General features: G+C 42.3%; 1 protein-coding gene across 1 annotated transcript in view; it reads right to left on the bottom strand.

Annotated features, from left to right (window-relative positions):
* The window catches only part of cdk14 (cyclin dependent kinase 14), a 238337-nt gene extending 233836 nt beyond the window's left edge, over nt 1-4501 (bottom strand). The window contains exon 1 of the mRNA XM_086310192.1: nt 4029-4501. Within this exon, the coding sequence (XP_086166318.1) occupies nt 4029-4122 (94 nt within the window). The 5' untranslated portion in view covers nt 4123-4501. The remainder of the gene's footprint in view (nt 1-4028) is intronic.
* Nucleotides 4502-13866: the final 9365 nt, after the last annotated feature.

Raw genomic sequence — 13866 nt, 5'->3', positions numbered from 1 at the left:
GTGTGTGTGTGTGTGTGTGTGTGTGTAAAAAAGGTACTGTTTTACACACACACACACACACACACACACACACACACACACACACACACACACACACACACCTTTTACAGCCAGTGATGTGAGTGTGGGACAATAAGTCACATGAAAACACAAGCGTCACTTCAAGCACATCGTCAGGTCTTGTCGTGTGGCCGATAAACAATTTCACTGGTAATTTCATGGCATTTATGGAAATAATTATTAACAAAATTATGACAGAAAAGCAACAGCCTTACTTACTATATATTGTGTATCGCTAAATATTTGAAACAAACTATCCATCCACTCTCTTCCGCTTATCGTTGTCAGGGTGCTGAAGCCAATCCCAGCAGGAGGCAGGGAACACCTTGGACAGGTCACCAGTCTGACGCAGGGCTAACACATGAACAGACCACTCATACCGACACCCGTGGGTTCTTTAGAGTTACCAGTTAACCTAACCTGACTAACTGTGTGTCTTTGGAGACGAACACTTTGTTTAAAAAAAGAAAACGGAGGATAAAATTAATATCCAGTGAGAAGAATTCAGTTTGTAGTTTTTATACATTTCCTATGAATCAGACATCAACTGATATAATCCAAGTTACACGTAGAGCTGAAAAGATTTTTGTGTTAATCAGCAAGTCAACAACCCCATTTCTGAAAAAGGCGGGACGGTGTGTAACATATAAATCAAAACGATGAAATCATTTGAAAATGCTTAACACAAAAAAAAGTGCAGAAACAAGCTGGTGGGTCAACTTCAAACAGCAGAGCTATTAGTAAGTTGATCCCAGACGTAAAGATCCAGAGGGATTCACTACACTGAAAACCTGCATGAGCACACAGTCCAACAATTATACTGAAGTAAAACAGTTTATGGATTTCATCATCTATGGTACATAATGTCATTAAAAAGATTCAGAGGATCTAAAGACAAAGCTGAGAGCAGTTTGAATGGCTTTCACGTTCAGGCCCTAAAGAAGCACTGCACTTAAAAAATCCACCTTATCACCGTCCTCGCAGGTGGGCAACCTCAACGAGACCTTCCACGAGCCATTATTAGCATCTACATGTTTTTAAAAGAGATTGATCGTAAATCCAAATTCATGATTTTCCTATTCATCACCCTCCCGCTGCTGTGCGAGCTTACATTCTCCGTTTGTTTGTTTGTCGCGTTCAGCTGCTGTCGCCTATGCATCACTTAACTGCTACCAAAATGAGTATTTACAACACAGTTTTCTTCAAGTCAACATTAAATTTGAAAACAAGAACAAAACACGCTCCAAAAACAGGACTGTCAGCTTTTAGAAATTATGGATACCGTGTCATCCATCTGAATATGGGTGATGATTCATGTGGTGAATTCTTTTTTTAATTGTTCTCCCAAATCTCAGCAATCAAGGGACAAAACTTAATTCTGTCACACAAAATACTATTTATATTTTTTTAAAGGTCGGGTTTGTCACCAATGACGTCTCAACGCCCATTTATACCATTTAACATAGTCCTCTTGCTAAAGTGACGTCACATCCACCAGCAGCAGATGTGCTTTAGTGTTGTGTTGCCTGCTCGTGCACCTCTGGGATTTTGTAACCTTGTGTGGGTGATGGGGCTGGCATGTGCTAAAGACGCGAGTGTACGCTCACGCCAGCTTTACGACCATTTTAGTGATATTTCTGCAGGAGCTCAGATATTCCCAACTTACAGACGTCGCAACTGTTTGAAAACGAGAAGCCCTCAGAGAGAAACCTCGGCCTGGACAGCTCACTCTCTGCTCAGTGTTTACTTTAAAGCAACAGTGTTGTATTTTCTATATATTCATTTTGGTGTTTTGTGGTCTTTTTAAACGTACAGCAAAAAACGTGTAACGTGCAGGCTTTTGTTCAAACATTTTACTGTACTCAACATTATTTTTTAATGTATTATTTATTCATGGATACATGTGTAGCATTCACTTTATTGTAAAGCGTGTTCATTTAAATGTTTAGTCATGAATATTACGTAAAAAAAGAGTTTTTTTCCAAAATTATTTTATTTTATTCTAGAACATTGTACATGTATTTAAACTGTTATAACCTGTTACTGTAATGTACATTACAAAGTCATAAAATATATAGTCATTATTAAAATCCTTTTATATCCCTGATGTCAGTACCAACAATGGCCAAAAGAAACATATTTTAAACAGTTCTATGCAGCACTATTATGAGCTTGATAGAGGTCCGAAATCTTTCTATATGTTCACAATACACACCAAACTTATAAGAATCATGGTTTCTGATTTATATGGATTTTTGTCTGTTTTTGATCAATAAATCATTAAGATGACATCAAAGACCTCATTTCTGGTTTAAGTTTCTTCTAACTAGCACTGATGCAGAGGCTCGCCTTACTTAACTGCAGCGAGTACGCACATCCTCAGTTGTAGATCATGTCGATGCTTTCGTTCAACACGACCAACATGGAAACCATAACGACATCATTTAGGTGTCACAGAGTTAATGACAAAATATGCAGTTTTTATTTCTCCCAGGTGAAGTTTGCTTGTTTGAGGAAGACGATGCCAAACCACATTACTCACTGTCCTGGAGCATGGCTCTGGGTGCCACACTGGCCTGCAGTCCAGTCGAAATGAACATTTGGGCCATCATCAAACAAAATATCTGATAAATATATGCAGGCCCCAAATTCTGTGACAAACTAAGATCGCTTTACTTTCCTCTAGTTCATATATTTAATTATGAATCCCTTAGGAACAATATTGCTGACACTGACAGTCAATCACAGATAAATTACAATGTGTGAAACAAAGTCGTGCATGCACTTCATATACACTGTCTCCATAACACAATGACTCAATTGAATCTAAGAGCTGAATGTGAACTCATCATAAAAACTGCTGATGTTCTGTTTTAAGGTGAAAAGTGACTGCAGAAATGTGTGCGTTAGTGCACGCAGAAATAACATGAGGAAAATAATCCTGCTTCCTGGTGGGAATATCTGAAAATGCTGCTGGGGGCAAAGATTTCATTTGTGACACTTTGGAAACAAAAGCATTGTCATGATCAGCAGATTGCTCGAGAATGAGAGCGCCTGTGTTCCTGCAGATAAACACAATACACCTTAATTACCATGAAGATGATGATCAGCCAGGCCCTCGTTTCTCATGTTTACTGCGTCATGTTAGAACAGGTAAGGAAAATCAAACGGAGAGAAAAGTTCATCTCTTATATTTTTTATCAAAGTCCAAAACATAAACCGAACCGACACCAGTGATATTAATGTTTTGGTTACTGATATGAAAACTGCAACAAATAAATAAATAAACATTCCGCTTTGGGACATTTACCGAAATATGAACTACTTCCTTTGTCATGAATCTGTCATCACTTCCATGAATCATTTCCGTCATAAATCAGTGTGTCACGCACATTCTCCAAACTTCAGAGGAGAATGTTCAGGCCGACATCTGTACAGATGTTTTCTGCCCAAGAGCCCAGAGACGGTGATACACGCCTCACAATAGAGATGCTGAAACAGACAAGTATCTTCAAAACAAGAGGTGATGTGAAAAGCGGAGAACTGATCGCGTCCATTGTTGTTTCTATAAAAGACGAGCTGAGCACAGACGCAAAATGCAGCGATAAAAACAAACGTCAGTCATCTTCCTATGAATATGATTGAATTCACGAAGATGATGCTGTGTACCAACACTTAGTGACCGTTAGTGGAAAAGTGTGAGCCCCGCTGGTCAGCAGCGGACAGTCTGCTGGAAAATCCTCACAACAGTTCAGAAAGTTGACAAATCTGCAGTTTTCCTTCAAAATGAGGTGCGCAGTGCTTAAACACCCGAACAAGCCCACTGATGTGGGTTTTCCACGGCCGCAAACTGTGAGCAGACATCATCTCAGTGGGAAGCGGCGGTCTGAGCTGCTGCAGGAGACATTTCACATCTGTTTTCTGGGTTTTTATGAACAACAGGCTCGAAAAAGGGAAACGGTACTCACCGATACTCCGGAAACTCTCTGACAAAGTTCTCCTCAACTTTTTCATTTTGCCCATTTTCTCCGGGGGCTGAGAGGCTGGCATCAGGTCGCACATTATTATCTTTTTCTCTCTCTCCCACCGACTTTGGCAGCGGGCTGGCTGTGGGGCTTCAAGCGGAGGAGGAGGAGGAGGACCGGTGCTCAGGCAGCCCTGCGGGGCTTCTTCAGCCCAGCTGCAACGCGCTGGCAAACACAGGAAACGGAGCCTGAGCGGCTCTCACTGCTCTCATCAACTAGTGAGAACAAATGCCTTCTTGAGACTGACTCAAGAATGCGGCTCCATTTCCACAAGAGGCACAAAAAGTCCGCGCTGGAGCAACCAAAGTGGCAAGCGTGCGTAATTGTCTGCGCACTGGCACAGCGAGCAAACGGAGCTCGTCTTCTCACTTCTTTTTCTTCCCTCAGCGTCCCGCTCGCTCCCAGCTCCGCCACAGTCTACATATAATTTTTTTTGGGATTCTCTCTCCGGTTTCGACCCTTCAGACCCCGCCCGGGATGCGGAGATTGGAAGGTTCCCGGGAACACCGGCTTTTCATTGGTCTCAGAGAGTGGCTGTCAAGCATCCAGCCCCGCCCTCCAGTGTGTTGCAGCAGGAGGAATATTTGTAGAGTACCGGGCTGCTCTCCGCGCTCCAGCTTGAGACTGCTGCCCTCTACAAGACCCAGGCTCGGAGCGCGGGTCGAGGTGCCCCCCACCCTCGCCCCGCAAAGCATCGGCTTCATCGGGCTTCTTCTTCACCTCAGTCTGGAATATCACAGCCTCAGATGATGAAGACCGAGTTTGTCTAACTGAGAAAATCAGTGCACACAAATCACCGGGTTTGGTACACGTGTGTTCTTTTGCACTTCTTACATCATTCCTGTGTTACATCATAATAAAAATTCTATAGCTGTGTCACCTATGCTGTCATCCTTTTGTCATCATCATACCATGAAACCATGTCCTCTCTGCAAGCTTTTGTTTTACAAGGACTAAGCTGCTGCTTCTTCTGTCGTCTTCTCCCTTTAGGGGTCGCCACTGCGGATCATCTGCCTCCATCTCACGCTATCCCAGCATCCTCCTCCGCCACACCAACCCATGCCCTAGAAACTGAGCACTTTATAATAGTCAGCAGTCCACTTCAGCCACAATGAAACTCGCAACAGAGCATGATTGAGAGTAAAGCGGGCTGTGGGATTAAAGATACCAGAGCTATTCAGGTCCTGCATCAGTAATCTGAATCCTGCAGCAGTGAGCTCCACACTGTCATGTGTCTTTATGTGCTGCTCAGACCTGATCATGTCTGTACTGCAGAGACTCACAGCAACCATGTGAGCGGGTCAGTGGTCTTTAGGTGTGCCATAACACATGGCAGTGTTTGGCTCTGCAATCATCTCAGGAATGCAGCAGGCTTGAGTGTTTTCATACTGCGGTCTCATTACTTTAACTGGGGCACAGCAATAATGGAAACAAATGTATGGCTTCATTAGTTTAAACTGGTGCTTGATTGTTGTGTGTTTGTAGGCAGCATGCACACCTCTCTGCTGCCCTACAAAAGCAGAACATGTCAGATTAGAAGTGAGTTAAGACCAGAGAGTTCACATCTTAGCTTTCAGTAGAAATGATTTTAAGGAACAGGGTACAGAATGGGAGTACTGTTATTTAGGACACTTTCTACAGGCACTGAAAACAACTAGAAACCAGTGCACTGTGAAAGCAGAAGTGCTACTCTGACAGTCCAGAGTTCATCTCTGATGATGTCAGAGCGCAGATATGTATCAATGAGATTCTTTCCTGGGACAGGTAAAGCTAAATTGCATTTGCCTTATGCAAAAGTGTTAAATGTTGTCACACTTATCAAACCAATCACATACCACCATCTGTTTATAGGCAATTTGTAACTGTAATTTGTAATCTGTAATTTTTGATGTGTAATTTGGAAACCAAGTGGCAACCCCTGAAGTCAAAAGTGAAACCATAGCAGAAGTGACAAAACTCCAGTTCCTCTGTTGGCCTCTGACTCCACAAATGCAAATGCAGGTCAGTCCCCACAGACCTGTACATAACAACGTCCAGTGTTTGTGCCTTTCTGAGTATTTGCAGTGGAATCATCATCCCATTATGGATCATTAGCAGCTATATTCACTTGTAGCAATAACACAGAATTATTAAATGTAACACATTAAGGTTTTTTATGGTATTTATTTATTTTTTTTACAAATAATAGTTATATTTGATAATAACACCTTGTTCAGCCCTGCTAGTTTTAAGACTGAACCTCTGGCCTGTCATGTGAAGTCAATTTATTGAATTCATTTATCAGCTCACATTGATCCATGCACAACATGTAACAGCTGGGCATAGTTCCTGGGTCTGAAAGTCTGAGTGGAAGATCCATAGACCTGCATTGTTTTCTAATTACCAGCAGAGGGTTATTCCTACTTCTCACTTGATGTGTGATGTCAGCAACACTTTCTTGATGACTTTATGGTCTCAGTTGCTGTTTTTAAGTTAGCATAATATAGTGTTGATTTTGTAACTCATGGTCTCAAAGCAGGTTTGCTTCATATTAATACCAAGTTGCTCGCTAACAAACGTGCAGTGAAGTCAGATTTATGTCTTGCTAGTCAAATCCAGTTCCACCAACACGGTGATAGCTCAGCTTGATGTTTGACAATGCGACTTCTTCAATCAGTGAGTGACAAGCTAATGGTCACATTACTCTTTTATAATTAGTCCTGTATTTAAAAAAGATGTGACACAGGATTCAAGTTTAGGTGTCTGGAATGGGTTATTCTTTATGAAAACAACACTTTAAAAACTGAAATTCATAAGGAGGTGCTTAATACCGAGCGGCAATCAGTGTACTATCGCTAGCTGAGACAAGCCGGTTAGCAACCCATAGCTAAGCTAATGTACAAATCTCTAAACTTTTTTTCCCTTAATGCTAACTAGTGTAGCCAGCACAGTCAGTAGCCTGCATGATTTTTGGAATTCACATGATATGAGGTAATTTAGGTGTTCAAAGCCCAAACGTACGTGTAAGTCAACTAACAAGGAACATGAACACTCAATCTGTTATTATCATCCAAAGCACAGATTATTACTGGACTCAAAAATGTTACCTGCTAGCTTCAATCAAAGGTTATGAAAGTTTAAAAACCTAAGAAAGCTCTCAAGTAATGAAATGTAGACACTGTTTTGTCTGACAACGGGCGACATCTCACTAATGCTAATAGTTACTCTGTAGTGAAACATGGGGCACCTATATGAAGGAAACTCTGACAAGAACTGATAAACAACTTTATTTCAATGCAATTTTTCAAATGTTTTTCATGCAGTAAATACACTATATAAAGAAGCAAGATTTATTTTGCTTATGTTTATATACGTTAAGTGCTTGAGTCTAAAAAGTATGACTACAGTAACTCAGAACTGACCATTCGGCAGTGTAAATTCTAGTTAACCTTTAGTTAACCTTATTAACCTGGTTGACTTAAAAACTGGAATAGGGGTGGGTGAGTGCTGAGTATTTGTATATGTGTGCATATGCGGTTCACTCTGGCACAGCTGGCTGCCGGCAGAGCCGGCGGGCACGCCACTGCAGCCCCCTCTGACTTCTGCTCCGTGGCTACTGGGTGACCCCTCATCTGGGGCTCTCCTCAGCTCTTCCCATGAGGGTGGCACGGATGCCCCTCCGGTGGTCCTCCTTGGGCTCTCGCACTCTGGGGCCTCTGGATGTCTGGATGTCTGGGGCCTGGATCTCCTCCATGCCTGCTTCATGCCCTGGGGGACGGGGCTATGGCTCTCTACATCCTCTAGCAGACCATTACATGTGGAAACCTTTTGAATACAAGCGCGCTGATCCACACAGGTGTGCACACGGGTGTTCACTGTCCATAGACATAAACTACACCTCTATTGGCTGCTATTTCCAAGCACATTGTGTGCTGTCGGTCCTGCTTGCTACAAAACAACATTGAATATTTAGTATTTACTGCTGTTTACACTTAGCTAGATTAATGCGATGGTGTTGTGTTTAGTATGTTGCTCTGTTTTTTTTTTTTGCTTGTTTTCTCTTCTTTTTCTCTCAACAGGTGATCCAGGAGATTTTTTTCTTTTCTTTCTCTTTTTGTGCCCTTTCTCACTGTCCCTCTTCCCTTCTGATTTTCTTTTCTTTCTCCCTTTCCTATCCCCCAGTCATGTCTGTCCCATCTGTAACAACTAAAAATAAAATAAAATAAATAATAACAACAAAGGTCGATCAAATGGACCAATACAGCAAGGCCGTGATGATCCATTTGGCAAAGTAAATCCATTGGGTCTCCTTGTTGGTCTTCAGACAACAATTCTGACGGCTAAAGAACCAGGAGGTCAAAAAAGGAAAAAAAAAACTGGAATAGGAAATGTATGTTGACGTAACAATGGATATTTTTAGGATATTTCACTTCACCAATTAGTTTAAGTAACAAAATAAAAACTACTAAAAATGATTTTTTTTACACACTAATGTTGACGTAGAAGGAAAGAGTCTCATTTACTTGTTCTGAAAGAAAGTAAGTGTTGTTTTATTCAAATGCTTCAGAAATCGATAGAGGAAAAACAGGTTCCATTCTCCTAAAATACAGCCAAAAGTACAGGTACAAGTACAGTTATAAGCATATTTTATTTTCCTAATTTTCTGGAACAACTGACACAGTTTTTGAAAATGCATTTTGTAAGACAGGTTTAGTCTTTACAAGTTTACATGATTTACATACAAAATGTCACAAAACATTATTTAGTTGGTTTCTTTCCCAAACCAAGCATCAGAATGAATGTGGAAGTGGTTTTTTGTATTTTCACATCTCAGGTGTGAGGCATTAACAGCCTGAACAGGAGCCACAGTGCTTACTGTAGGTTCTGGAGGCCATCAGTTACGACACCTCCTTTTATTCTTTTCTTTTTTTCTTCCGTCTGTCCCGTTTGGCTCTTTTGCCATCAGAATTATTGTCTAAAGGCGAAGAAAGATTCCCAACGGATTTACTTTACCAAATGGACCATCCCAGCCTCGCTGTATTGGTCTATTTGATTCACCTTTGCTTTTATTGTTTATCTTATTTTCACTTGCTCCACACGGGACAGACTTGACTGGGGGAAAGAAAGAGGGAAAGAAAAACAGCGGGGAAGAGGGACGGTGATAAAGGGCAAAAAACAAAAACCAACAAAACAAACAGACAAAAAATCCAAATATCAATCACCTGGATCACCTGTTGAGAAAGAAAAAAGAGAAAACAAGCAAAAAAAAAAAGAGCAACATAATAAACAACATCATCGCGATGATCTATGTGAAAATAACAGTAAACACTGAATATTGAACATTATTGTGCAGCACATAAGATCAACAGAACACAGTGTGCTTTGAGGTAGGAGCCAAAAATGGTGTCGTTTGTGTGTGTGAGCACCCGTGTGTACACCTGTGAGCATGAGCGCGCTTGTTTTTAAAAGGTTCCTTCATGTAATGATCTGCTAGAGCAGACCTTCCCAAAGTGTGGGGCCCGCCCCTAGGGGGGGGCACAGAGCCATGGCAGGGGGGGCGCAGGATGAAAAGGGGGAAAAAAACAAAACGCTTGGACACTGCTAGCACGGGCGCCTACAGAAACGCAAAGCAGGAGATGAAGCATCGCTGAATATGTTTCCAAACAAACTTCATTCTAAGCCAAAGACTAGAAAACATGGTGAAGCAAATCTTCCCTTTGGCTTCACCTGCACAGGTGCCGAGGCAGGTCTCCCTGCAGGACTGGTTTCCCCTGCGTCGGGAGCAGCACTGGGCTGTTTAAATCACAGACAAACAGGATCCCACAGTTTGTTTTCAAAAATACCCGTGTAGGTGCGGACGTAGCGTAAAAGAGTTAGTAGTTTATTTTATTACTACCTGTGATTTATTGCAGATTATTGTATTTGCTTAATTGTTTACTAAATGTTTGAGGTGTGAAATAAACCGCAATGGAGCAAAATATGGGCGTGTGTGGTTAGAGGATGTGTGCGTGCATGTGCGTACACACGTGCACGTGTGTGTGTGTGTGTGTGTGTGTGTGTGTGTGTGTGTGGGGGGGGCGAACATTTTTCTTGCAAAACAAAGGGGGGCCCAGCAAAAAAAGTTTGGGAACCACTGTGCTACAGGGTGTGGGGAGCCATGGACCCGTCCTCCTGGGCATGAAGCAGGTATGGAGGAGATCCAGGCTCCAGACATTCAGAGGCTCTCAGAGCCAAGAACCACCAATGCACCGATGTCTGAGGGAGTCCGCCACTGGCAGGGAAAGTGGTGGGGGGAGATAGGCCTCCATACCTTGGAGGGCCTGAGATGTCCCCAGAGAGGTGGCGTCTGACACCCAACCTGACATATGGACACAGACATACAGACACACACAGATACAAACATCCATTCCCACCCTCATGCTCTCATATACACTTACTCCACACTCACCCAACGTGGAGACAGACATAAATAGACACTGTACACACAATCACACTCCCCAAGCGTACTCTAAGAACCGGTTCTAGGTACCCTTGCCCCTGGAGGGGGAAAAGGCACCCAGACCCAGGTGGTGTTACCCTTTTCCCTGGCGTGGGGAGATGCAGACCGCCCTGACTCCGTAGCAGCAGGGAGGCCCCACATTCCAGACCCCAATTGGACGGCCAACTCCTCCTCCTAATAAGGGCAAAGTCATTCAACACACCAAAACTGGAGCAAAAAACAAACAAACAGCGTAATCAAGACATGGATTCCACTGGACCCCTGAAGGTGAGCTGTGGTATCTGCACCAAGATCTTTTAAGTTGTGAGGTGGGGGCCTCCGTGGATGAGACTTGCTTGTCCAGCACATCCCACAGATGCTCGAGATGGGATCTGGGGAATTTGGAGCCCAAGCCAACACCTCAAGCTTGTTGTTGTTGTGCTTCTCAAACAATTCATGAACTGTTTTTGCTTTGAGGCAGGGTACGTTTTCTGCTGAAAGAGGCAACGGCCATCAGGGAATACCATTTCCATGAAAACGTCTACATGGCAACAATGCTTAGGTAGATGCTCGTGCCACTCCCAAGGTTTGCCCAAAGCATCACATTGCCTCTGTCAGCTTCTTCTCATAGTGCATTCCTGTGCGAGGTGTTCCTGAGGTAAGTGACGCAACCCAGCTATTCATGCGATGCCAAAGAAAATGTGATTCATCAGATCACCTTCTTCCATTGCTCCATAGTTCAGTCCTGATGCTCACGTCTCCTTCGTTGGTGCTTTACATGGGTTACTATGGGCACCCTGACTGCTCTCTGGCTATGCAGCCCCAAACGCAACAAACTGTGTAACGCTATGTATTCTGACACCTTTCTATCAGAACCAGCATTGACTTTTTTTGGTGGTTTCAGCAACAGTAGCTTACTGGTTGGATTGGTTGGATCAGACCACACAGGGCAGCCTTCACTACCTACCTGTGTCAACAAGCTGCCCATGACTCTGTCACTTGTTCATCACTGTTCCTTCCTTGGACCACTTTTGATAAAGACTGATCACTGTACAATGGGACCGTCCCACAAAAGCTGCAGTTTTGGAGGTAGTCTGACCCAGTCGTTTAGCTTGCCAATTTTTCCTGCTTCTAATACATCACATTTTTTGCCTACCCCATATTAGGGTGGCTGTAGCGCAGGAGGTAGAACAGGTCAGCTGCTGATCGGATGGTTGGTGGTCGGTCCCTGGCTGCCCGGTTTGCATAGCCTGACTTGCTCTCTGATGCATCCATCGGAGTATGAATGATAGAGTTAGAAAGCATAGATAACAGTGCTTGTGTGGGAGAGTAGAAAAGTACTGTATAAGAATCAGTCCATTTACCATTATTATTTAACACGCTTGTGTTAAAATGTTATGCCTGATTGGTGTATGTCTTTAATGTATGTATTTTACTTTAATCACAAATTAGAAGAAACTTCTCATCTATTTCAAATCCCACAACAGTTTTGGCACCAACACAGAACATCTGGATGCGGTCTCATGGCGTCTATTCCACATAGTGAAGGACTTTAATTGAGGTTGATCACGCGATCATTCATGTTGAAAAATGACTGGTATAGTGCTTTAAAATATTATCCCAGCAGGTCCTGACCATATGCCAGTGATAAGATGAGACATCCATACTCAGCATATCCAACCTTTCATTTAATTCAGTTCTTTGGAATAACCAGAATATTAGGCTTTATTTGGAAAAACATATATATAGTATAGATAGTAGCTATTATAGATTGACTGCAGATTGACCATGATATACATTTATTCATATCTAGACAGCTGCATTATTTATATGTCATTAGTGTCATAATAAAAAGCTAACAAAAGGCTTCTAAAAAGGGAACCAAGCCTGCGTGCTTGACTGAGGTAACCACGTACACTGGCGGCACCACATGGCAGTGAGGGAACTGAACCTGAATGCTGACAGGTAATGTGAGGAGAGGAGATTCCTTTTTCTTCATGTGTCCCTTTACTGAGGAGTCTGATGGTCATTCCCGAGCACGGCTCTGACATGTTAGCCCCCCGCTATAGCTGAAACGATTGGTTCATTAGGTTTAAACCCCCAAATTTCATATTATTTAACATTATATAGGTATAGTAGCAATAATGCATTGAGAAGGACACTGCTGTGAGAGTATGTAGCTGCATACTAAACCATGTGACAGGCGCCGAGACTAATATTTATACATTTAAGTCACGGCTCCAGGTTCAACCCACCACTTCAATCTTAATGTTGTGTTATTGAACAGAACCCTTCAAACATTCAAAGAGCAGACGTAACATCATCTTTTACATTTGTTTCCGCCCTAAATCGTGGAGTCATATTTGATTCAACTCTGAAAGCTAACAGATCAATCACACAGCTAAACTGAGTTTCATACATCTCTGTATCGTGTCCAAAATCACATCGGTTGGGAGTCTTTGTGCTTCAGGCTTGCAGAATCTTTCCAGTCTTCAGCCACTTTAGAAAACTACAGCATGAGTAATAACATAGATCAAAAACAGGCAGAGAATGTAACTTCCTCATCACCTCACTACGCTGGTATTACAATAAATCTAAATCCACAATGTTTCTCTACAAACTGTTGACTGTTCTCGATCCAGAATTCATGCATGCACACTCTGCTTTTCCTTATTTTCTGTCATGTATTTATTGTGGGTAATCTTCAGGACCAGGGCAAATAACGAGGTCAGTTTTTTTGTACTCTTGGGTCTGTATGGTGTCAGAGCCAAGAGGTTGTTCACTGTTCAAACCTGTTTCTGATGGACAGAAGCTCAGAACAGTCAACATGAAGAGACTGGGAGCTAAAACAGCTGAACCAAGGACTGCTAATCAACAATCGCTAATATACAAAAATATTTTGAACAATCAACCCATTTTTAATGTGGGCTTTGAAAAGTGAATATAAATGCATTTGCTTTATTAAAATGATATAAAAGTGAGAGGTTTAGTGCCATCAATTTTGCAGTTTTTAGGCTCATCATTAATCATTTTATTTCAGCCTTGATAATCAAAGGGTTAAAGTGGATCATCGCTGAAGTGGGAGAACAGCAGTGGACGGAGAGGAAAACATTTGTTAACATGGTCAGTCCAGCTTTGAGGCATTTTAGTTTCATGTTATTAAGCAGACTAGTGGGTGTCCGACTCGGAGCAACATTCTCCTTCCCGATGTTTTCAATTAAAAAGTTATCGGAAAATGACAGAGGTCAGCTTGTGCTGTCGTCTATGACAGGGCTACACTCAGCAATTTATCATGCTCTCACTTTATGCACTCTCTCAGAAGCT

This window comes from Aulonocara sp. 'chitande type north' Nkhata Bay, linkage group LG11 (assembly GCF_057382095.1).
Source record: "Aulonocara sp. 'chitande type north' Nkhata Bay isolate Kocher_YH1m ecotype deep benthic linkage group LG11, A_spYH_male_GT1.1, whole genome shotgun sequence".
Taxonomy (NCBI): domain Eukaryota; kingdom Metazoa; phylum Chordata; class Actinopteri; order Cichliformes; family Cichlidae; genus Aulonocara; species Aulonocara sp. 'chitande type north' Nkhata Bay.
This window is presented reverse-complemented; position numbering and strand designations above follow the sequence as displayed.